This window comes from Ictalurus punctatus, chromosome 20 (assembly GCF_001660625.3).
Source record: "Ictalurus punctatus breed USDA103 chromosome 20, Coco_2.0, whole genome shotgun sequence".
NCBI classification, from domain to species: Eukaryota; Metazoa; Chordata; class Actinopteri; order Siluriformes; family Ictaluridae; genus Ictalurus; species Ictalurus punctatus.
In genome coordinates, this window is record NC_030435.2 from 4,689,892 (window position 1) to 4,716,248 (window position 26,357).

A 26,357-nucleotide genomic window follows, 5' to 3' on the forward strand; every position below is an offset into this window, starting at 1 on the left:
CCTCAATTGGGTACTTGGTTATGTTGCGTAGATGTTGCACGGAAAGTGAGACAGAAACGTCAGTGTATCGCTCAAGCAGGAAAATCGAGTAGAAGCAAGATCACTGGCCAGAACATTATTCAAAAACGATGAGGGAAGGGGCGTGGCTTCCAGGGGGTGTTAATATCGGAGAGTTCAAAACACCTACACTGCCGTGTCAGTCATTCTAGTGTCATGCCGTATGTCGATTGGTTCATCTGGCCCTTTTACTGAGTGGAAAGCGTTCTTTTGACAAATTTTTGAATAAAAATTTGATTGACCTGATTCAGATTAAACGTGTGTATGCACTGAATATCCTGGATTTTGGAATAGATGCTAGGTGGCTTTATCAGATTTCAGGAGTTAAGGGATTAATCCCACAAGATACTATAGTGTGCTGTTTACATTATGCTGTTGAGTAATCTGATTAAATATGAAAATCAGGTAAGGATTGTATTGTTAGTGTGTAGTTAGTATGTTCGCCTCGCACCTCTGGGGTTGGGGGTTCGATTCCCGCCTCCAACATGTGTGCACGGAATTTGCATGTTCTCCCCGTGCTTCGGGTTTTCCTTCGGGTACTCCGGTCTCCTCCTGCAGTCCAAAGACATGTAGGCTGATTGGCATCTCCAAATTGACCGTAGTGTGTGAATGGGTGAGTGATTGTGCCCTGTGATGGGTTGGTCCAGGGAGTCCCCGGCCTTGTACCGAGTTTCCTTGTGATTGTTGCAGCCAAAACTGTTTGGTTTTGCTGCGGGTTTCTTCCGAATTTACGATGCAAGTTTTTTTGTCCTTTTTTGCTGAAAACACACATGCACATGAATCAAAGTGGGCTTTGGTTGAATGTACGTCACATGATGCATCTTGGCCCAAATCTGTGGAAAATCACAAAACCCTCGAGGGACTGCCGAGTCCCCTGGGATAGGCTCCAGGCTCCCCTGTGACCCTGTTTGGGATAAGCGGTACAGAAAATGGATGGATGTTAGTGTGTATGTGAATATACGTAGTGTGCGCTGATTGGCCAGCTGTTGTAACGAGAGCTGCTATTCAACTTTCCCAACATTTTGTCAGTGTGTTTCAATGTGACACACTCAAAAACAGAAGTGAAACCACACACGCATTATTTATTTATCGTTGTATCAACATCATGAGTATTGAAATTCAGTCAAATGAACAAACGCACATTTCTTTTAACCACTCGCTATCAGGCATTTCAAAAACATCAGGAAAATCTGAATCTGATCTATAGAAGAGTTTCAACATGAAGTTTGTGTGTGTGTGTGTGTGAGAGAGAGAGAGATGTGTGTTACTCTTCTGATTTGAACTATTTAAATTGGATCATGCTCCTCACAAAGCTGATTGTACTTGAATGCAAGTCTAATCTTAATTTTAACAAAACACAAATCTATAGTTCACTGGTTTGTGTTTTAGCCCAGCCTCCTCAGTGCTTTGGCATCTGGCTCCACCCCCTTGGCTCACTGACTGTATCCACTTGGCCCCTTTCAATCTGGCCCCACCCTCTGTCTCCCTCGACCCACCCTCAGCCCCAATCAGCTTAAATGTTACATTTATGTGTTGGCATTTTTAGATACTTCATGCTTTAGATAGGAAAACATCTATGTACAACTACACTGATCAGACATTCCTCTGAAACAATATTAATTTTCATAATAAATCATCATCATCATCATCATCATCATCATCATATAACCTCCTACATCACACAACAGCAGGTTCAGCAGCTGTACTTTTAGTTATGTAAATAATTGGGTGGAGCCAGAAGTGTTGCATTGAAAAAGAGGTGGGGCTAAACTCTTCAGCCCTGCCACAATCATTCCTGAGCTTGTTGTTTAAGGCTGACTGGTTCATATGTGACTGGAGCCTCACTGGTCTGGTTTCCTGCATCGTCCACAAGCCCTACCTCCTGTCCAGACTCCGCCCCCTCACCCTGTGCATATTCGGCGCTGTCAGACACCTCTGTTACGATGTAATGCGTTCCCTCGTCGTTTACAATCACTTGTGTTAGCCCTTCTCTCATCATCAGCTGGCTGGCAGCAAACTGCAGGACTTCATCATGGGCGTGGCCCAACACCTGTACAACCTCTCCGTAAACTTGCACTGCCTCCTGGCCTTCCCCCTGGGCGTGTGCTTGTTGTTCAGTTGTGGTTCTGACGTCCTGCTGAGCGGCACCGTCCTGCTGGTCGATCTCGGACACTGCGCACAGCAGAGCGTCTAGCGCTGTAGAGGGCGCTGTAGCCCTGTCCTGATTGGTTTCATGCGATGTTTGCTCTACCCTCTCCAATGAGCCTGACGACTCCACCAGGACGTAGTTTTTGTGTGTGTAGGGAATAATGCATCCGTCCTGCGTAACCTGAAGCAGCTCACCGTTGACAGACGACATGGCCAGCGTTTGCAGAGTCGCAGCTGCCGATTCCTCCAGCTCCGCCTCCTCCATCTCTGTGCCCTGTAGCTCCGCCTCCTCTCTGTATCCCTGGATGATGATGACCTGCTGCAGTGTTTCGGCTCCTAAACGGCCCTCTTCTGGTGTGAAGGGGGCGTCGGCCTCCACGAACGACGACCCCTGACCTTTCAGCCGACACTCGAACGACTTTGATACAATTCCTGGACACACGAACACAGAATATTAAATCCAGCTCTCTATAGGAAACCCATGCACCATATATTTAAATTCTACTCATACTACTGTATTCATATTAAAAAAAAAAAATTCTCTCAGAACTGAAACAAGTCTTCGGTCTGTGTGTGAAGAAAGTCAGGGGAGTTCACTCCAATACCTGGGAAAGAAAAGTCTCAATTTCTGTCTGTCTCTGTCAACTTCTATTTTATGTATGAAAATGTTTGTGTGCGAAGGCAGACTCGGCTGCATACAGTGCAGCACTGACAGCTGTCATTCACACAGAGCGACAGAGTTTAAGATACAAACATCAACACAGAATGACAAACACGCACCCAGAGGATTCACAGCTGTCAATCAACCAGAGTGACAGCATACACACACACACACACACACACACACACACACACACACGCACAGGAGCCTCAAACACAACAGGGTTTTCATTCTCTCTAATTTTTCCTCCTGCGTGTATCAGATTTTATGCATAGTGTGTGTGTGTGTGTGCACGCACTGAGAATCAAATGCTCCATAAACTCAAACACACACACACACACACACACACACACACACACACACACAAAACCAGCTCATTCATAATGAACCATTTTCAGAGAGAGATGGACAGATGAATGAAGGGAAAGGTAAACAAGTGCAAAGAGGAAGTAGGTGGATAAATAAACAGCCAGTGACAGAGGGATGGAGTGTGTGGAATGGAGTGGAGTGGAGTGGACTGTGCTACCTGCGTGAAGGTAAGCGAGGTCAGGGTTCTCAATGTCGCGGTGTTTATCCTTAAGGTGGTTACGGAACTCGGATGGTGAATTGGTGCAGAAATCACAACGAGGGCAGTTGTACATCATCACACCCTCATGTTTCCCCGTGTGGAGGATGTGCTTACGGATATTCTCTGCACAGTTTGACCTGAGGGACAGAGACGGAAGGTAAGGGTGCAGGGAGTAGGGAGTAGGGTGTAGGGATTAGGGTATATATAGGGTGTTACCTGTAGTCACACCAGGGGCAGCGGTATGGCTTCTCTCCTGTGTGAACGCGTTTGTGACGGGTCAAATGAGACTGAGTTGTGGAGGCAAAACTGCAGAGATCACAACGGAATGGACGCTCGCCTACACACACACACACACACACACACACACACACACACACACACACACACAGAGAAAGATTAGTCACACAGTTGTATATGTATGAAAGAACATGTTTAGGTGTGTGTGTGTGTTACCTGTGTGTTGGCGCCGGTGTTTAGTGAGAGCATGTCGAGTTCCACCAGCAAAACCACAGAGATCACACAGAAATGACTTTTCACCTTAAAAAGAGACAGATTAACAACGAACCTTACATACAAACCACTCCAAACAAAAAAGAAGAAACACCCCCCCCATAGCTCAGCCATAATCTACACTCGTTAACAACAACCTTGTATATTAACCACACCCTCCGATACATTAACCACGCCTTCACAATTAGCCACTGATTAACTCATGCACACTGATCAGCCAGAACATTAAAACCACCTGCCTAATATCGAGTAGGTCCGCCTTGTGCCACTAAAACAGCTCTGACCCAATGAGGTATGGACTGCTCAAGACCTCTGAAGGTGTGATGTGGTATCTGGCACCAAGACATTAGCAGCAGATCCTTTAAGTCCTGTAGGGTGCGAGGTGGGGCCTCCATGGATCGGACTTGTTTGTCCAGAACATCCCACAGATGCTCGATCGGATTGAGATCTGGGGAATGTGGAGGCCGAGTCACCACCTTGAACTCTTTGTTATCAAACCATTCTTGAACAATTTTTGCAGTGTAGCAGGACACATTATCCTGATGAAAAAGACCACTGCTATTAGGGAATACCGTTGCCATGAAGGGGTGTGCTTGGTCTGTGACAATGTTTAGGTAGGTGGTACGTATCAAAGTGACATCCACATGAATGCCAGGACCTAAGGTTTCCCAGCAGAATGTTGCCCAGAGCATCACACTTCCTCTGCAGGCTAGTCTACTTCCCATAGTGCATCCTGGTGTCATCTTTTTCCCAGTGAAGTGATGCACACGCACCTGGCCGTCCACATGATGTGAGACCCTGAACCTGTCTCCGGTTCACCGGTTCTCCTACCTTCGACCATTTTTGGTAGGTACTACCCAGTCGTCTAGCCATCACAATTTGGCCCTTGTCAAAGTCACTCAGATCCTTACGCTTGAACATTTGTCCTGCTTCCAAAACATTGACTGTTCACTTGCTACCTAATATATCCCACCCCTTGTGGTTATGTGGTTACAGGTGCCATTGTAACAAGATAATCAAGGTTATTCACTTCACCTGCCAGTGGTTTAATGTTATGTCTGATCGGTATAAATTTATTATTATGTTAACCACACCCTCCACAAATTAAAAATACCCCCCTAAGAAATTAGCCTCATGTTCGATACCAACATCCCCCACTACACCCCCGCACAGATCCCTTCAACTCCACCCCTTAACAATATAGAAATTTTTCTTCTTCTCATTGAGTTTGCACACACAGTGTAAGATGGAAGATGCAGGAAGGATGTGTGTGTGTGTGTGTGTGTGTGTGTGTTTACCTGTGTGCGTGTTTACCTGTGTGCGTCCTGTAATGGTCCTTCATGGCCGAGTGTGTGAGAAAGGCATAGTGACAAGATGACCAAGGGCACTTAAAGGGTTTGTCTCCAGTGTGAAGCTTCATGTGGTTATTAAGGGCCCACTTCTCACTAAAACTCCGCTCACACAATTCACAATCATACTTCCTATACACACACACACACACACACACACACACACACACACGCACACAAATAAATCATCAAACACAACAGTAATATAGTAAAATTATATCAAGTACCAGAGTGCTACATACAGTGACCATTGAGACTGACTGCACAGAGAGACAGTGGTCTCTCTCCATGGAAAGTGCTGTTGGGTCAACAGTACTGATATGGCCATATAACAAAGCAACAAAGAGTAATGATCTTAATATTATACACACACAAACTCATACACTGCTGAATATGCAGCCAATTAATGCTCGCTATGTTTAATTTGAGCAATAATCACAATGTAATAAACACAGTTTATAATAAAAAAAAAACGGTTATTAATGTGAAATCATTAGTGTGTGATGATTTCTCAGCTCCCATGATACCTTGCATTAAGGGTCAGGATTATAATTAGGATTCATTTCTGTCATATTTCAGAATTTATTTATTGTGTCTCTGAAAAAAATTGTCAAACACAAACATACACACGTCTCCTTAGTGGTGTAAAAACATCCATCGGTTTCGGGTGATGGATAGATGGATTGCAGGGATGAAAGTATGTGATGCTTTTTGGTTGTAATCCATCTCTCTCTCTCTCTCTCTCTCTCTCTCTCTCTCACAAAGCAGAGTTCCTGCTCCCACACTCTCCCTTACTCCATTATTTCTGAATCTGTAGTTAACATTCAGCCTGTGACAGAAGGGAAGTACCACTGTTCCAGTTGCCATTTGTTGATAACACACTGTGGGACAGGACCGACCTGCTCTGTGAAAGCTGGTTCAAGTATTCGTAGACTCAGACACGGCTGTCACACTAGCTCAGACCCTTCAACACTGCCTGGGTCTGAATTCACCTACTTGGTCACATGAATTCATGGCAACACCAATGTGTCTGGACAATCTGCAGGAGGACATCTGAAGGAGCATGAGGAGGCTACCCTACCAACTACGGGCCTGGCCAGTACTTCTGGCTGAGGACAATGGAGGAGACGAGGTTCATCCCAAACCTGAGAGACCAGAGCCCCTTAATCCTACATCAATCCATTCCAAAAGATACAAGCTAAAGAGGTATTTGCATGGGAACAGCAAGTTAATGACAGCCTCAAACAATACAGGTTGTAGTGGAGAGGGATCTCTTATAGACACAACGTCCTCTCCCAACAGAGGACTTATTGTTCTTCTTGTGCTTTGAATGGCATCAACTAACCTACTGGTGATACCCAGCTCCAAGACAGACACTGATGTATCTGGTACAGCAAACACTGGTGGACCCTTGCAGGACTATGGGATTGGTTCCACAAATGGTCCAAAATTGTGGTATGTCAGTGCTGCAATGTAACAATACCCTATAAGTCAAGAGCTGTTTCCCTTTGTGATCCCACTACATCACCAAGGTTCCCCTTGAACACCGCAGCAGGGATCTGCATGGACCACTGTCACTTCAGTGCAGGAACATCGATGAATCTTGGTGATCTTCAATTACAGCACTGACTACCCTGAGGTACTGGCATTTAAGGAAGCCACCAAGAGTATACAAGAAAATGTGGTTCAACCTATGGTCATAATGTCAAAGCCAGATAGATCTCTCCACTCCTGCAAATACTTTTGGGTGTTGAACGAGGTGTTGGAGTGATCCCCCCACTCCTGGAACAACATTGGGGTGCTGAACAAGGTATCGGAGTCATCTCTTCACTTCCCACTCCTGGATTTCTCCAGTCCTGCAACAACTTTTTCGTGAGCTGAATTAGGTGTCAGAGTCTGACACCTACTTGATGTCCAGAGTTGACAAGTTTGTCTGATGCCTTGCAAGCTCTAAGTAATTCTTAATAATTGATCTGGTTAGGTCGTGTTGGCAGTTACCCCTGGCCCCAAAAGCAGAGTCAAAGATCATCTTCAGCATCTCCAGAGGTCTAAGGTGGTATCGAGCCCTTCTTTTTGGTCTCCAAACGGGTATGTGAGTTTCCAATGGTTCATGGACATCCTTCTTTAAGCCTGTCACTGGTACTCTACCACATACTGTACCTAGATTATGCTGTGCATTCATAGACGTGCACCTTCTCTAGAAAGTGCTGGAGGCACTGAAAAGGGTTGGATTAACCGCCAACCCAAGAAAATGCTTCCTGGGCTTATACACTAGGCTCCCACTAGGCTTCCCAGAGCTTATACACTAGGCTCCCAGGAAAAGTAGAATAAGCTTCTTGCAGTCTACCAAGTCTACTAAGAACCACGTATGTGTCTTTCCATAGTTGGGGGGATACTTTTGTTACATTTAACCAGATAATGTATACACTGTGTACATCCTCTACAGGACTACATTACCCACATCACTATACACACAGTGACCATTGAGACTGACTGCAGAGGGAGAGATTGTGTGTGTGTGTGTGTGTGTGTGTGTGTGTGTGTGTGTGTGTGTGTGTGTGTGTGTGTGTGTTACCTCTCTTTTGGCTGGCCTAGTCCATGTTTTCCCAGCAAGTGTGTGTTCAGATGTTTCTTCATAACAAAAGCCCACCTACAACAACAACAGAGTGTGTGAGAAAGTATAAATGTACAGTGGTGCTTGAAAGTTTTAATTTTCTACATTTCTGCATACATTCCATCTAAACATCATCACACTAGTCCTACAAGTAGATGAAGAGAACCCAATTTAACAAATGAGAAACAAAATAATATACTTGGTCATTTATTTATTGAGGAAAATGATCCAAAATGACATATCGGTGGGTTGCAAACGTATGTGAACCTTTGCTTTCAGTATCTGGTGTGCCCCATCCCGTGCAGCAATAACCGTCATTCCTGTTTATTACACATAACTTTATTGATGGACTTTAATGTTTGGATTTCTTTATACCTGTGGATTTCTAGAGTAAATACCAAAGTCTGGTGAAAATTTCATGTGAAATGCCTCATTGGAAATATATTTACTGGAAAAAAATGTTGACGCATCCAATACTTATTTCTCTCACTGTATATAGATCATTCTGAAGGGTTCGCAAACTTTCAAGCAACACTGTATATGTGTGTTTGGTGTGTGTTCTCCTGAGTCAGTAAGTTGGCATTCATTATGTTTATCTCACATCGATAAAAACTCAGTGTTTTGGTTTTAAAAATGTTTTCACTCGTCCATTGAGGGCACTTAAAAAGGAAGACTAATACCACAGTATGACACACAAATACACACATTACAGCCCAAATGAACCTGGGTTAATTGAGCAGTAGGCTTTTATTAAAGCAATAATGTGTGTGTTAAGACAAGCTCAGCAGTGCTGTGCAAGAAGATGTAGTTAGACAAACTACAAGTTACTCTACAAAAACACCCCTCAGTGCCTCTGTGACCTAAACCAGTCAGATCTATAAAGTCTGATTATTATTAAGTTTGTACCTAATTTAAAAAAGTGAAACGATCTCTTTCAGTTAAACTAATAATTAATTATGAAAATATGCAGACTCACCCACAGAGGTGACATTTGTACTCTCTCATGCCGAGGTGTCTCTTTACGTGATTTCTGGCGTCTCCGAGTTGCGCCGTTGCAAAATTACAGATCTTACACATAAATGGCTTTGAACCTACAAAAAGCATATACAGATCAGAAAACGTGGAAAGGTGTGCTCAGAGATTTAGATCTTTTAGATTTATTTATTTAACCATATAACCACAGTAACCACTTTATCCTGGTCAGGGTCACAATGGATCCGGAGCCTATCCTGGGAACAGCGGGTGCGAGGCTGGAGTACACCCTGGATGGGACACCAGTCTATTGCAGAGCACCATGCACACACATTCATACACTTATTCACACCTAGGTGGCAATCTAGCACGGCCAATTCACCCGACCGCCATGTTTTTGGACAGTGGGAGGAAACCGGACAACCCGGAGGAAACCCAGACAAATGCAAAACTCCAGACAGAATCGAACTGGGGATCCTGGAGCCAAGTGGTGGCAATGCTACCTGCTGCACCACCATTCTGTACATAACACATTATTATTACTGTATACTGTGTGCTTGTGTAGTTCACTGTCCTTATTAGGTGTTATTGTTAGTGTAGAAGGAGACAGAGTGTGTACCTGTGTGTGTGCGGACATGTGCGAGGAAGGCCATGGAGTTGCTGCTCTTGCACACCTTGCCACAGTATTTACAAACGTTTCCAGGGTTCTCCTCTCTTTCGCGGTTGATCTGTTCCGTGTCCTCCATTACATACTTATTCACCTCACGCAGCAGCTCCTCGTGTTTCTCTTTGATGTGAACGAAAAGTTCTTGCTCCGAGTTGCAGGGCTCGTTACAGCGCACACACCGGAAGGCAGCGCCTCCGTCAGGCCGTTCGTCCACACTGCCGCGCTCCGTCCGCAAGTGTGCCGAGCTGCTTAGGTGTTGCTGCAGGCTGCTGTCCGAGTGGAAGGACTTCCCACATAGCAGACAGTGAAAGTGCTTCTCCTTCGATGAGTGTTTCATCGTGATGTGGACGTTCAGTCCGCTGAGCCCCTCCGCCAAAAACCCGCAGTCATCACACCGGACCCGCGTGCTCACTTCATGGCCCTCTGACATTTTTAGCATTTTTGAGGCTTGATGGAGGGATTTATACGACTCTCCGTCATCTTCGTCGCACGGTCCGTCTGTCGGCGCTTTCAAGGAAAAGACGCACTCGTCAAACGCAGTTGCTCTGAACACACGCTTCTCACTAGAGGGACTTTCAGCAGTCGTGTCACACACGTCCTCCTCTTCTTCGTCTTCTTCTTCATCGTCATTATTATAATCATCATCATCATCATCGTTGTTGTTGTTGTATTCCTCCTCACCCTCCTCAGTATTTGATGGATCAGGGAATTCTAATGAGTCTTGAGGGCCATTTGTATCTTCACTGGACTTCATCTCTGGGTTAATATTCAGCTCTTTCTCACCTGCACTTCCTTTTACTGCTGCTGCTGCATTTCCTGCATCGTTATTCAGATCGTCGTTACCACCAGAGTCTGGTTCTGGTTCCGGATCAATGTTCTGGTGCAAGGTTTTGTTGTTTTGCTGCGTGTTGTCACAGAGTTGCGGTTTGGTCTCAGTGTGTTGGTGCAAGTTGTCAGGATTTTGGTGTGCGTTTTCTATATTGTTGTCTGTGCTGTCTGATTGTCGGTTCGTGTTTTCAGCAAGTTGGCTGGTGTTCTCGTTGTGTTTATCCACCGTGTTGTCATGTTGGTGTGTGTTGTGCCGTTTCTGTAGGTATCTCTGGCGTTTGAGTTTGTGTTTCTCGGTCGCAGTGTGGCGTGACATCTCTCTGCGGGTCACTGCGTAATAACTGCATGCCAGACACACAAACTCGAAATCCCGCGTGTGTTTGCGGCGTACGTGCAGGGCCAGCGAAAGTGCAGAATGCGCAACAAAGTAACAATGATCGCATGAGTAAGCCGAGTCGTACTTGGGCTTTTTACAGGGAACATCACTTCCCGTTCCCTCCGTCTCTCCTGCAGTATCTGCATCATTTGGTGTTTCCTCCTGTGTGGCATTCGGGGCATTGTGCGATTTCTCGGTTGGCCCTGCCTCGCCGCTATGAGCTGGCTGTTCAGCATTTAGCATGATGACTGCCTCCTGTCCGTTGCCATCGCTCTGCACTCGTTTAATGTGCTTTTTGGTTTCGCAGTGCCGGTCCATGTCACCTTTGGTCACGCAGGAGTAGTTGCACAGTTTGCAGTGGAAACTGTACAGACGGCTGTGTTTGCGGCGGATGTGCACGCTGAGGTTTGTGGGATTGGAGGCCACGAGGCCACAGTGACTGCAGCTCATTACCTGAGACGACTTGGGCCTTCCGCGTTTCCGTTTGTGTGGAGCATTAGCCTCCAATAACTCTGCTAAAGTGTGTTCAGCTGATTCTGTCTCACGAACATCCTCACTGATGTCCTCACTGATGCCCTCATCATGTTCACTCTCCCCGTCTCTACGTTTTTGTTCGTCTGATAGAATGACAAGCACTTTTTCAACACACTGCTCAAACAGCGGGCCAATGTTTTTCTCCAGCGCCAAGTTTCGGTGGGACTCATCGCTCAAGTGTGCGCTCATCTCCTCTGCTGTGCAGGTGTAAAAACTGCAGCACCTGCAGTACAGACGCTCAAAACGCTGTGCTCCAGAGCCGAGCTGGTCTACAGGGGGTACACCAGAGCCGAGCTGGTCTACAGGGGGTACATCAGAGCCGAGATGGTCTACAGGGGGTACATCAGAGCCGAGCTGGTCTACAGGGGGTTCATCAGAGCCGAGCTGGTCTACAGGGGGTTCATCAGAGCCGAGCTGGTCTACAGGGGGTTCATCAGAGCTGAGCTGGTCTACAGAGAGTACACCAGTGTTGAGCTGGTCTACAGAGGGTACACCAGTGTTGAGCTGGTCTACAGGGGGTACACCAGTGCCGAGGTGGTCTACAGGGGGTACACCAGTGTTGAGCTGGTCTACAGGGGGTACATCAGAGCCAAGCTGGTCTATAGGGGGTACACCAGTGCAGAGCTGGTCTATAGGGAGTGTATCAGTGCTGAGGTGGTCTATAGGGAGTTCATTAGTGCTGAGCTGGTCTATAGGAGGTACACCAGAGCTGAGCTGGTCTATAGGGAGTTCATTAGCGCTGAGCTGGTCTATAGGGGGTGCGTCAGTGCTGAGCTGGTCTATTGGGGGAACTGTAGATTTCACTTGGTCTTTAGCAGGCAACTCCTCTGCAACATTTTCAACTGTGCGTGTTTCCTCTGCATCTGTCGTTCCCATCGCCTCGGCATGCAAGCTATTGTGTTTCCTCCTGCAGTGGATTTTCAGAGCAGTAGGAGTTTTAGCCACAAAGTCACACTCACGACACGCACGGCCATTATTCTCCTCTGAAGAGGCTACAGAAGCTGTGTGCGCGCGTTCACACTGACTCGAAGTTCCTTCATTTTCACCATTATCTACAGCGCAATCAGGGAGAGCTCGTTCGTCTTTATTCTCAGGCCGCTCCTCGCACGTCTCCTTCCCTGATCGTAACTTCCTCTTCGGACAATCCATTTCTTCACCTTTAATTAACCATTTCACAAAGCAGCTGTGAGAGAGGTTAAAAATTAATCAATACACAAGTAATTCTGGACAAATATAAATCGGCAAACAGGTAATACAATGAAACAGAATTCATGCTTGTGATGGTGGGGAGAGTTTAATTTTTTTAGGTTTAGGTTTGCTGCCATCTAGTGTTGAATTATCAAACTCGCATTAGAAAAATGCTTACATATAATGAATGTATGTATGTATGTGTATAGTAAAAAAAAAAAATCTGTACAAAAAAAATTTAGCTTAAGGTTAGATGCTAATATGGGTCTTGGATAATGCATTTCATATGACATTTAAAATTTTAATACTATGTGTAAAATCCAGTTTCTCCGCTTGGCACACATTCTAACAATTATAACAGAAATGTCATTAACTTAACACATTATTGCTATTACTATTCTAATTGTTGTTGCTGCTGCTGTTGTTACAAAACAATTTTTAAAAAAAGATGCATTTTTCATTTGCATTATTTTATTAATAATAATAATATGTTGTGTCTACGTTTAACAGAAAACGTAGAAAACAGTTTTCTGAGCACTTTGTAACTTTAAGTTTTCTGCTACAGGAGTTTTCAGGACAGAGGACTTTGTGCCATAGAAAATAAATTGTAACCATTGCTAAATTGCTGTGGTATAATAGGGATAAAAAACCTTTTGAGATATGCTGCTGTTAGAAAATAAATCTAATTTGGGGTGGTATCAGTAACTCTGCTTCACTTCGGGCTGCATTACACCACCCTGTCGTTGATTATTTTCCTATGAAAGCACACCCCCATTATGTATATTCCTTACATAACAGTAGCTCTGAAAGTAGTGCTGGCTATAATTAAAATCAGAGGTTTATTTTACTGCGCTCGTTCTAATACATTATCGTGTCTGTATTAATGGCTAATTCACAGGGATTCTATGGCAGATGCTACAAAATAGTCTAAGACTAATAATACACAGTTTGTGCTTTCCCAATTCCATGTAACGTAATGCTGCATTTCGTGTCTTATTAAATTCCAGTGATTAAAAAGGAAGCTGGTGAGAAAATGGTTGCCGTAAATCAAGTGATAACAGGAACTAATGTTCACAGATGTTCCACAAGATTAAATGTAACTAAAAACAGATAAAGTATGAGACATTCTTTAACTTATTATTTTTTTTTAATTGTAATCATTCGCAAATTGCTGTGGTGGAAGAAGGATAAAACACTATGCGACGTACTGGTAATGGAATACAATCCGCTTCTGGGTGGTAAAGGCCCCATCACACTCTAATGCTCTAATAACAGCATGTCTGAAAGTGTTTCATTTCTTATATAAAGCTCTTATGATTTTTACAACTCTTCTGGAGTTGTGTCATCACAACTCATGTCAAAAACTACCACAGACTGAACTATACAGTGTGTACTGTTTGAAGTTATTACGAGTGTTCACTTGTCGAAAGTCTGGACACATACTGTACACAATTGGTTCTCCAGATTTTAATGAAAGTAAGAATTATAGTAAAGGAAACTGAGGTGAAAATGTATAGGTTGTATAAAGTATAGATCACATATACTATATCACACTATAAAGCTAGAAGTTTGTGGACACCTGACTATAACACTCGTGCTTTTTGTACATCCCCTTGCAGATTTAGTCCCCCTTTGCGGTTATAATATCCCCCCACTCTTCTGGGAAGGCTTTCCAATAGCTTTTGGAGCATGTCTGTGGGGATTTGTGTCCATTCATTATACAAGAGTGAGGTCAGACGATGATGTTGGGTGAGGGGGTCTGGGGTGAAGTTGGCAGTCCAGTTCATCCCAAAAGGTGTTCAGTGGGGTTGAGGTGCAGGCCACTCGAGTTCTTCCACCCCAACTTTGGCAAACCATGTCTTCATAGAGCTCACTTTTTACACAGGGGCATTGTCATGCTGGAACAGGTTTGAGCCTTTTAGTTCCTGTGAAGGGAAATTGTAACGCTACAGCGTACTAAGACAACCTATACAATTGTATGCTTCCAACTTTGTGGCAACAGTTTGGGTTAGATCCACATACGGGTGTAATAGTCAGGTGTCCACATACTTTTGAAACACAACAAACATTCAGAAGTTGTTCATGCAGTTTGTGTGTGTGTGTGTGTATTTTTTATATATATGTTGTTGTTTAATTAGAAATATTAATCATGCACATAGAAGGAATGATTTAACAGCAGTGTTTAAAATACACCCATCCCGCCTAAACAGCCAAGCCTACCATTGCTACAACGCCAAGATAGACCCGATTTAAACATCCAGCTTCTTTTTTATTTTTATTTTTACTATTTATCATGTTATTAGATCAAAATCGCCAATTTAACACAACAAACCCTGACACAACCGGAGCGTTTATGTAAAACGCAACGGATTTCAGCGCAAACACACTTCCTATTGATACAAACGCATGAACGGCGTGTAATCTGTCCAATAGGAAGGCTGAACAGGGGGTCACTAACCAATAGGAAGCGCCAGAGGCGGGGATTACGGGTTGTCAGGCTCAGAAAACGACGGCAGCACAGAGGCCCAAAAAGGCCACGATTTGCGACCTCCAAAACACATGAGTTTGCACGCTATAAAACAACACGAATATGTTTTGTAACAGCCACCGGCCATACAGAAATATTTTACGCTGTTAAAAATGCCACCAAAACGACAGTTTGTCCTTGTTTACCTCAAATAATTCCCGTTTCACTCAGTCCGCGCTTTCTGAGCTTAGTCACCAGCGGCGTTCCGTAGTGCGGTCGTGACGTCACACGCTCAAGTCCGCAGTATGAGGGGCTGAAAATAAAATGGCGGCGATTTTCTGAACCAATAGTAGTGGGGTTTTTTTCTCTTCAAAATTGGACTCCTTATTATCACATATACCCTGTGACCCTGACTAGGGTGAAGCACTTACTAAATATGAACGAACGAATGAATGAAAGAATGAATGAAAGAATGAATGAACGTACTGGCTACTATATTATAAGTGGGGTTTGGTATTAATAGTTTGTATACTATAACAGTGGTTTTTAACGTGGGGGCCGCCAGGGGGCGCCCGGAGGGCCTCAACAAATTGGTATGAAAAATAAACAAATGCATGATATATATATATATATATATATATATATATATATATATATATATATATATATATATATATATATATATATATATATATATATTCCTATTGTTGTAATTCCTAATGTGATGTAAGATGTAATTGTTAATAAATAAAATAAAATAATAAAAAAAGGATATTCAGAAGTCTGTATTTTTAATGTGTTTTAAAGACATCTTGCAAAAGGGGGGCGTCCGTCAAATTTTAATGCCCTTTGGGGGGCCTTGCCCTGGAAAAGTTTGGGAACCCCTGTACTATACCATTTCGGACACAGCCAATGTACATGGTCGACTTTTATTTTGACAGGCTGTGTTGAGTGGCGCACAGGAAATGGAAACAGCTGTGTTGACAGTCTTGGCTGACTTTCAGGCGATCTTTATAATTTTATGAGTGTGGAGAAAAATTGATTGACAGCGTTTGGTGTGTCCGGTAATTACAAGATGTTAACTAATTAATGTTAAGCCTGTTTGTGGTGTCGGCTTGTATATTTGTTTATTATTAGTTTATTCCACCTAATAGCGGTGAGCTGGGTTGTTTCCTGGCTAGCGAGTGTCCGCTGATAGACGAAGAAGAAGAGAGGAAAACATAATGATGTGTTTCTGAGCAAATGTTAACTGTTTATCTATTGGTCCGCTGACCTTCTTTAAACCATACTGATTATCCAAGTAAAACTTTGATAGAATTAGCTAGCAATATGTATATGTTGTCATCAGTAACGCTTAAAGTTGTTGTTCTGAATCTGTCAAGAGGCTGAATTCCAAATGAACGCTTACTACGTATACACTACTACACAGGCCGTGCTGTCATCACTCCTCCACTCAGCCTAGTTAGTGCACTACCTGTCCAATAGGGAAGTATTTGGGATGCGGCTAATGTCAACGATATGTAGCATTAGCTCGTGTAAATTCTTTTTGTCTACACGAAAAGTTATCATTTTTATACCGTGTGTATTGTTATTGTATTCTATTGCGTATTCTATTCTATTGTGTTTTCTATTCTATTCTATTGTGTATTGTATTCTGTTAGCTTGTTCGATTTCAGTTTCTTGGTGTTGATAATCTCCGGAGTCGATACCACACAAACAAGCTATGTTTTTACTCATTTTCGATGCAAATCCTACAAGATTGCAGATGCTTCTGGTATACGTGAAAGCTTTTTAGACAGCCACCGTTCTCTATTACTCTCACATTATTTCATGTGTGAGCCGAATCGGTTTCACTGGGTAGAATTGACTCTGAATCTTTCAACCGACTCCGGATTGACTCTATGAATCGAATCTTTCGAATCGAAATCCTGATACTGTGCAATATTGTGAGCCATTGTAATATACAGAAATGGACTTGATGGCTGTTCACTTTTTATAATAACGCTTAATTACGATTGCGTTGATTACATTTGCGTCTTATAGTATCATTATATGATCATTTATTATGATGATCTATTGATGATCTATCTATTACATTGCTTCCTGCCAAAGCTTACTGTAGTCTGGTTTTTCCCAACGCAGGTGTACAAAGAAGAATGAGTTCAAAAACTGAACGGCGAGGAATCTACGTGGATCAGGCAGCCCTGCTCTGCAAGAAAGGCTGCGGTTTTTTTGGTAACTCAGCCTGGGGAGGTTTCTGCTCCAAATGTTGGCGTGAGGTGAACCAGAAAGATCGAGCCAAGCAGATTGAGGAGGACCACGCGCTAGCAGAGAGGTGAGATTAAATGTGGCTGAGGAAAGGAGAGGGTCAAACAAGGAATGCCTTCATGTCATTATCCTTATCGAGTTCAAAGCCCGACAATGATGCAGCTGTCTGTGACCAGGGGACGAGAGACCAAAATTGGCCCTACTCTCTGGGTAGGCAGGATGGCTTACTAACTCTCTCTCACCTGTCAGTCACAGTGACACTGACCAATCATGGGTGCCTGTGAGCCCATGTATTTGGAAGAGGGTAGATAGTGTTTTCTTCCAAGCGTTTTCTTCCAAGCAGTTCATAAAGATACAGCTGGTTGGCTTCACGTTTCTTGGAGGAAGCATGTCTTAGCTTTCACCCTCCCTGATTGGTAGCTGACAGGGGAGAGCTGACTGGCTGGTGGGGGGGATTTGGCAGGTGAACAAATTGGGGAGATAAATAAGGGGAAATGGATTGAAGATATGTGCATTTGTCATAAAAAAAAAACACCTAGCCACATTTATCACATTTATATAAGGTGGATATTGTACAGCCTCATACTCGTCACACACGTTGTTTTTTTGTATTGTAGTTTTATGTTATGCGTGACTTCTTGTGTATATTGTTTTATTCTTGTTGTTGTTCTTGTGTTTGTTTGTTTTTTTTGTCAACCAGACTACAAAGAGAAGAAGAGGCAACCTATGCAGGCAGCAACGCGGGGGCGCAGTCAGGGAACTCGTCCACCCAGCTGAGCAAACCAGAAGAGAAAAGGAATAGTCAAAAACCACTCACTGTCCCCGCAGGAAAGAAATTTTTCTCCACACTTGCAAAGACGACCCTAGGGAGAGGTAAGTCTGTGGTGTTGTTTTTTTCGAAGAGATAATCTGTTAACATTACAAAATTTTTTGATTAGACGAATATAAGATGGACGTTCTGGTTATTCCAGATGAGGCATGAAATGAAGATGTTGTCTCTCTAAATTTGAAGAATCTGTGAGTCATTTTTTGACCGCACCTTGAGTAAAAAGCACATGAGTAATGTCTGTAAAACAGCTCACTGTATCGTCTTTAAGGGATTGTGGCGTTCTGTCCGCTTGTGATCATGAGAGGGTTGACATGCTTTTGTGTCCATTAGATTGGATTACTGTAATTCTGCCTTATCTGTCTGACTCAAGAGCTCTAATACTTCTGTACAATGCATTTAAAATGCTGATGCCAGAATCCTCACACATAAGAATAAGGGCCCTCATTACGCTGGTACTATTATCTATATGTATCTTTTATAAATGTGTTCATGACTCTATTGTGTAAGGAATAAAACACTTGGGAGTATGCTATTAAAGGAAAATAAATATCAATGATTGTTCTCTACTAGCAGCACATCCTAACATGTGTTGTTTCTCTTCTACCACAGCAATTTTCAGCCCTAGTATTTTTATTTAATAAAGAATATCACATTGTTAATTTTATCTAGGCCTATTGGTAGTTACATTTTAAGTTAGAAGTGGAAACAAGTTAGTTCCTGTCATCTGTTATTTTAGAGCAGCCATTAGCAATCATTCCCTAACTTTGTCTTGAAGCTAATAAGACAAAAATATATTTTTAAAAAAAAATAAAGAGAAACCACAAAGCGCAGAGTCCTCTGTCTTGAAGAGTTTCTTCACTATGTTAATGATTATATTTTTCTTTGTTGAATAACAGCAGGTTTGTAATACACGGGCGAATTAGAGAAGCTACAGGTGAGGATGCTTGGCATGTATTAAGGGAAAATCCAAAGATCGTAATCTGTATCCTTAGGAGCGGTCAAAACACAGGCAAGCGACACAAAACAAGCATAATCTGTTCTCAAAAATGAGAGAAACAGGCGTTATTCAAAACCAGAAAGTACACTGAGACATTGAATTCTGACCCAGCAGAACTAATCAAAAACTAACACAAAACAGCTGAACACAGCTGGATAGCAAACCAGTGACAGGACATAAACCCGCTGTTGTGCTTTTTGCCATGAGAACTGCAAAACGGAGAATCTGTGACAATATTTTAAGAAACCATGTACTATTATAATTATTATTATTATTATTATTATTATTATTATTATTAGACTTGCAGTGATTTGAATCCAAAGCGACTTACAAATGAGGAAATACAAGCAAGTCTAGTCCAGCTGAACCCCATTATAAATGCAGTTTCATCGATTTGGGGAATTAGTAACGATGGAGGCAAATACATTTCCACACAGTTCCAGTTGTTATTGGATAACTTTTTTTTTTTTTTTTTTTTTTGCTTCAATAAATAATATTATCATTTAACGTTCACGTTAATTGCCTTTGCTTTATCTTCAATTTTGTTTTCATTTCTGAAATATCTTTAGTATGACACACACAAAAACAGAAGAAATCAGGATGAGGGTAAATACTTTTTCACAGCACTGTAGATTATGTACCGCGCCTATATGTAAGTCCCTGTGTATGAGCAGTTACTATAGAAACTAAGCACATATTAGACCAAGTGCGTTAATAATAAACCTGTGATTTGTCTTTGCAGCATTAATGCAGTAGACGAATTGTGGTGTCGTAGTATTTAAATGTCTTCATTGACCCTCTCTGTCTTGGGGGACGGGGGTTGGGTGTCGGATATGTTCATGCTCGATCATGTGTGTTATCAGTCAGTAGTGTGCAACAGTGTTACGTACAGAGTGGTGCTTTGTTAGTGTTGTTGAAGTGATGATAAAGTTTCCACAACAGCATTCCTACTGGAAAGATAAATCTAATCTGGACGTGTGTTTTGCTTATCTGTTCAAGAGCTGTAAGGGAAAGGGTGTGTGTGTGTGTGTGTGTGTGTGTGTGTGTGTGTGTGTGTGTGTGTGTGTGTGTGTGTGTGTGTGTGTGTGTGCATACATACAGAAGTTCATGCCCCTGCACTGTCAGCATTCTTTGCCGTTTTAGTTGAATGACACTTTATTTCCTGTTGTGTTTAAAAAATAAAAAGCCTCGAAAAGGCGTGTGGCATCATTGGACATGTTTTTTATATATATATATATATATATATATATATATATATATATATATATATATATATATATATATATATATATATATATATATATTTATTATTATTATTTATTTATTTTTTTTTTCTATAAAGCGTTTATTAAATGGCCCTCATATAAGGAAATGACAGTTGCTGGCATTCTATACTGACAACATCAATATTCAATAAAATATTTGTATTTTTTTTAACCCAGATACGTAATGTACCATCATTATTTTGGTAGCTTACACCCATAGGTGCTTTCAGAACGTTAAAAGAGTGCCTGCTTGTTGATGTATTATTGTCTAACGTGCTTTGGTGGTATTAAGCGGTAAGGGGTAATACAATATATGATGAACTCCTTGGGGTTTTTTTTTTTTTTTCCCCCCATCAGATGTTAATGTTCCCAGCCAGCCAGCTCCCACCACCTCCATCAGCCAGCAGCCTGTTGTAGAACCAGACCAAGCCACAAGACAATTCATCGATTTCCTGAAGACCGTGCAAAAGCCTGGACGGGATATTTTTAAACAGTGCCATTCTTTCTGTCACAGTGTAGCTTACAAGAAGGTACTTAAATTGTATTCAGCTTTTTTTTTTCTTTTTTTTAAAGGAGGCGAATTCTGTTTATTAGCGGTGTAACTCAATGCAACAATCTGCATCTGTATCTGCTTAGTGCTCCAAATATCCGTATCTGCATTTGGATTTAAACCCAAAGTGGGTGTGGTCTAAAACAGGTGTTTGTTTATTTATTTATTTAGATTTTATTTTTTTTTAATTAACAAATATGTAGAATTGTGTTCATACCTGCCAGCAGTATTTTCTAATGAGCTTAGTTGGGTCTACTTCCCAAAATATAAACAAAATAGTAGTCTAATATTAAGTCACTGTGACCCTGACCAGGCAGCTATTAAGCATGAATGAATGAATGAACAATGTAAATGCAACATGCAATACCACATGGTTGTGCAGCAAGCTTCATATCTTGCGACCTTTTTTTTTGGTTCTGAAGCACACCTCTAATCTCAGCCAAATGTAACATGGAAGAAAAAGACTCCTATTTGTATCTCTATTCATATCTGTTTAGAACACATTATCTGCTTGTTCCAAAGATGTATTCGTATTTGGTTATCATCATTGTTGCTACAGTGTATCATGGGTACTATATTCAAGTTATTTCGTGTACATTTACAGTTAACACTTTAGTCTGGTGCAGTTTGAATGAAATGCCTGATATCTGCTTGCTAGTTGACATGCGTGTGTTTCTCTGACATTTCTTTCAGGATCTTGGTGCGGAGGATCTCTCAGAATCTGTGCAAGACTTTTACCAGAACCTGTCGGACCGATTACACACTGTCTACAAAGGTACTGAGAATACAAAGTTAAAACATAGCATTAATGCCAAACGTTATTAAAGGGTTTATAGATCAGATGATTATGAATGGGATTGTTCATGTGTTGTGTGTTGTTGGGTGTGTGTGTGTGTGTGTGACAGGGAGTCCAGAGCGAATCGAGGTAATAATGGATGAAGTGGAGAAGTACATAACGCTGCAGTTGTATGAGCAGGCCTTCTGTCCTGAATCCGCAGACGATGAGGTCAAAGACTTGGCCATCCAGAAGAGAATCAGGTGGGACATTAGAGGACACCAGTGGCCAGTCACACACTTATTTCGTCAGCAAATCTACTAATTGTCATTTTCCTTCATTGTGTATTTTAGTTGAGAGTCTAATTAAAAGCATGTGTGTATGTTTAGGGCTTTGCACTGGGTTACGGTTCAGATGCTGTGCGCTCCACTAAAAGAGGAGATCCCTGCAGTGTCAGACAGTCTGGATAAGGCCATTACTGGTAAGGTATCCATTGTTGATGGAATGGTGTGATGCAGTCTGTTCCAAAGTAGAGTTACTTTAACCACCATGAAGTATTTTATTTCTCTTACATCACAATGCAAAGCAGTTGTATACCTATTAAAGAACAACCACACTTGTCCATTTTTAGTTACGTTTAAAGTTGTGGAAGTTTTCACAAAACGCATTAGTTCATGTTATCAGTTAAGAGTTAACATGTCAGCTGTTTTGGGTTTTAGATTGCTTACTCTTACTTAAAGCAAACTCACTGTTTCCATCGTTTTGTTTTGTTTTTCCCCATGAACATTCTTTAGTGTGGTTATTCTGTAGGTGTGGGTGTATGGTGATATGATTAGATGTTCTGTTTCTTGATGATCTTTCTCACTTTGTTTTGGGATGATCCATACAAAGCCCCACTAATCACGGCTTTTTAATGCTCCTTGCTATAGATGTAATTGAGATGGACTCCAAGCGTGTGCCCAGGGATAAGCTGGGTTACGTCACCAGGTGCAGTAAGCACATCTTCAGCGCAATTAAGCGCAGCAAGAGAGAGGCCGCGTCGGCTGACGACTTCCTCCCGGCGCTCATCTATGTGGTGCTGAAGGCCAACCCGCCCCGGCTGCAGTCCAACATCCAGTACATCACCCGCTTCTGCAACCCCAGGCGCCTCATGAGCGGCGAGGATGGATATTACTTCACCAACCTGGTGCGCCTTTAACTTAAACTCTGCTCGCTAATATTTCAACAGGAACACTGTAAACGGGAAAAGGAAGCGAGATTGGCATGTGACGTATCCCTAGTTCTATTATAATAGCATTTTAATAAAAATGAATTTTGGGGTCACTTTTTGGTATCTCAAATACATATCGCCTTTATTTTGGTGTGGGTGTACGTTTTGAGCACTATTTACAATACTCTAATATAAACGTTATTACGGTAATTGGTTTGTAAGTTCAAGACGTGCCCATGAGAAACATGTTAAACAGTGCCTGACTGAATGTCTATCTCTCTATCTGTGTTGGTTCTCATTTAGTGCTGTGCCATAGCTTTCATAGAGAAGCTGGATGCTCAGTCTCTAAACCTGAGTCCAGAGGAATTTGAACTCTACATGTCTGACCAGGCGTCCCCTGACAGGCCACAGGCCCCTGGAATCTCTTTTTCCTCATCCTCTTCATCACGTAGTGGCCCCAGAGCGGACAGGCCGGAGAACGACCTCATCGACTGGGGAGATGGAGTGGAGGCCTCTGTTCAGGATGTCCTGGATGGGCTTCACCTGGACTCTTGCACTCCGTCCACCTCTGCGATCGACTCGGACAATGTAGACAGTGAGGGGCTACCACCTCCTCTACAGCCGCAGGTTTTTGCTGGGTAGCTCTGTACCAGATCGCACCACCCACTGAGTTCCTCTGTAATTGACTGTTGGTATTTAACATGCTCCTGTGTGTGGGCCCTACTGACTGCAAGCTGATACCAAGTGGGAGATGGCGTCCTCACTTAATCAGCAATCTGTCTCCTTATCTTTCCGTTATTTGGGGAAAGGGATTTGCACATGTTTATTCTGTTACAGCTGAGCTCAACACTCTCAGCATTTAGGTTTCCGGTAAAACTTCATATTTTATGATCGAGTTAGCCAACACTCTAGAGTGACAGCACACGAGGTTTTCCATTGGCTAGCTAACTTTCTGTCACTATGTTTGACAGGCATGAGCAACGTGAAGCAAAATAATTGTAAAAGTTAAAAGTGCAGTTTGTAATAATTAAAAGCGTTACTGTAAACATATAGACATATCATTTGAGTTATACTTTAGGAAAAAAAATTGATTCACAAAATTGCCTTTTAACAGATCTATTTAGTTCACTATGGCTCTTTTTTTTCTTTTTGTTTTCTTTTTTTTTGCCCCCCCCACCCCCCGAAATTAGCTCCGCCCCCTGACACTCTGAAAAGGTTCATTTAATTTATTCAGGCAGGCAGCTACGAGCTTTAAAAATGATAAATTGCCCCTGTAAAGGTAGCAGGCTGCATGGTGACAAGAAGAAAGCTCCACTGCAGTTCATGAACTCTAGAATTAAAAAAAAAAAATAAGAAAAATGTTTAAAAAAAAACAAAAAAAAGAAAGAAAATCTGTTTGTTATGTACATTTTTACAATTACTGAAGAAACATGTACAGTGCCCTCCACTGATATTGGCACCCTTGGTAAATATGAGCAAAGAACGCTGTGAAAAATTGTCTTTATCCTTTAACATTTTGATATTTTGTTTACAAAAACTCTGCTCTCATGGATATCAAACAATTGCAAACACAACACAGGTTTATCAAAAAAAAAAAAATTTAATGAAAACCTGATTGCCAGAAAGCTTAAAATGGGCCGTGGTTGGATCTTCCAGCAGGACAGTGATCCAAAACATACATCACAAATCAACACCAAAAAATACATCACAATCGACTGACCACAAAACCAAGGTCCTGCCATGTCTATCCCAATCCCCTGACTTGAACCCCATAGAAAACCTGTGGAATGAACTGAAGAGGAGAGTCAACCAGCGTGGAGCTCGAAATTTGAAGCATCTGGAGAGATTCAGTATGGACGAATGGTCTCCGATCCCTTGCCATGTATTCTCCAACCTCATCAGAGCAAAGACTCAGAGACTCAGTTATCTTTGCAAAGGGAGGTAGCACAAAATATTGACTAAAAGGGCACCAATAATTGTTTCACACCTATATTTAACAAAGTTTTTTTTGTTTTGTTTTTTGCATAAACCTGTGTTGTGTTTGCAATTGTTTGATATCCATGAGCGCATTGTATTTTTCTGAACAAAATATCAAAAGGTTAAACAATGAAGACACTTTTTCACAGCCTTCTTTGCTCATATTAACCAAGCATGCCAATATGAGTGGAGGACACTGTATCTATGGAATATTAAAAGTTTCTAATAAGGCAACATACAATATTTGCGTAGTAAACATGGCTTCAGTTCGATTCAATGTCTGGAAGGCAAGTGAGCAGGTTATTCTGGACCATTTGACTATTTATTATTATTAACATGAAATCAGTGTGCAGTCACAGCTCATTGAATGAGTGTTGGCCGACTCTCTCACTCATCCTTTCTGCCATGGTAACTTTCACTGTCTTAAGGTAGCTATATTTATGCACTTAAATTCCTCGGTATTCCTTGGTCTTACCCATTGTTTGCTGTAAGGAAATTCAGTTGAAAGGAACTGTATCTAAACCAGCTTCACATAGCTAAGCCAAGTCAAAATGCATTTATTGTTCCTTTTTATTAATGCGAAAAATCCGAGTATCTAGAATTTAAGTATTATTCAGGTTTATACCTTCCTCTTCTGCACAGCGGATTGAATTCATGTAGGATTTTATCTTGTCCACGGACTACGTGTTATTTATTTTTAGAATATTTAATTGATATTGTGGGTTTGCAGTCAATTTATTCGGTGGATTATAAACTTTCAAGCCGTGTGAATAATAATTTTAGCATTATGTCATTTTAATCCAACTTGTCCAACATGCACATACTGTGCATTGTGTTATAATTATAAAGTTGATGATGCACTGTGAACAGGTTTAATTCCGTAACACCAGCTCATCCCTAAAGCGCATGTATTTCTTGCTTCAATAGACACTATAGTTTAAGTGCAGCATTCAGGATACCAGTCAAAAACAATGCGATGTTAAACAGTGATTCTGTTTTTCTTTTGTTTTGTTTTTTTCCTGGACCACTAACGAGGATTTGCTGAAATTAGTAGCCCAATAAATTCAGTAGCAATGGCTTGAATTTTCCTGATTTGACGTTTAAAAAAACGACTAAATCTTGCCTATTCTGCGTATGAGATAAAGAGCAGTCATTTTTAATACCAGTCACAATACCGATGCTGTCTGACGCAAACCTCCGTTATTAAGATCGATGTATTTGTAACATTCTGGATAAGATGAACACCGAATGCCTCCTCTAGTGTTTGTTCAGAGTATGCTTGAGGTCTATGAGCCAAAATGCTTGATAATATATGACCTAACTGTAGCTAAAGGGCATGGATGTATATTATGGATCGCTGTAGAGTGCATCAGAACTCTGTATGTATTTATGTATGTATCTTAAAAATAAATCGTCATTTGCAAGACATTTTTGCCACATGCATCTACTGCATATATTACTGCAACATTATTAGGTTATGCCCATGTGCAGGTTTGGCAGTTCACTGCAAAAGCTTATTTATGCAGTGAAACTTTTTTTTAAAATCC

The 26,357-nt window shown here is 41.9% G+C and overlaps 2 protein-coding genes across 4 annotated transcripts; one reads left to right on the forward strand and one right to left on the reverse strand.

The window, feature by feature from the left end:
* Positions 1–1,119: 1,119 nt before the first annotated feature.
* Positions 1,120–15,242, reverse strand: znf407 (zinc finger protein 407). Of its 3 annotated transcripts, none has more exons than XM_017496236.3 (9): positions 15,146–15,242; positions 9,499–12,467; positions 8,884–8,998; positions 7,869–7,943; positions 5,259–5,425; positions 3,888–3,971; positions 3,651–3,771; positions 3,393–3,571; positions 1,120–2,637 (listed from the first exon to the last, which is right to left on the reverse strand). In XM_017496236.3, the coding sequence occupies exons 2-9, from the start codon at positions 12,431–12,433 to the stop codon at positions 1,847–1,849; spliced, it is 4,467 nt and encodes a 1,488-aa protein (XP_017351725.2). In that variant the 5' UTR covers positions 12,434–12,467; positions 15,146–15,242; the 3' UTR covers positions 1,120–1,846. The 3 variants fall into 3 exon arrangements, with proteins under 3 accessions (XP_017351725.2, XP_017351727.2, XP_017351726.2); XM_017496238.3 differs by lacking the exon at positions 15,146–15,242 and adding an exon at positions 14,931–15,106; XM_017496237.3 differs by lacking the exon at positions 15,146–15,242 and adding an exon at positions 14,693–14,896.
* Positions 15,243–15,891: 649 nt separating this feature from the next.
* rabgef1l (RAB guanine nucleotide exchange factor (GEF) 1, like) lies at positions 15,892–26,348 on the forward strand. The gene is made up of 9 exons (XM_017496222.3): positions 15,892–16,003; positions 17,082–17,274; positions 17,908–18,080; positions 20,656–20,828; positions 21,542–21,623; positions 21,754–21,886; positions 22,013–22,104; positions 22,553–22,809; positions 23,137–26,348. The coding sequence occupies exons 2-9, from the start codon at positions 17,096–17,098 to the stop codon at positions 23,473–23,475; spliced, it is 1,428 nt and encodes a 475-aa protein (XP_017351711.1). The 5' UTR covers positions 15,892–16,003; positions 17,082–17,095; the 3' UTR covers positions 23,476–26,348.
* The last annotated feature ends 9 nt before the right edge of the window (positions 26,349–26,357 follow it).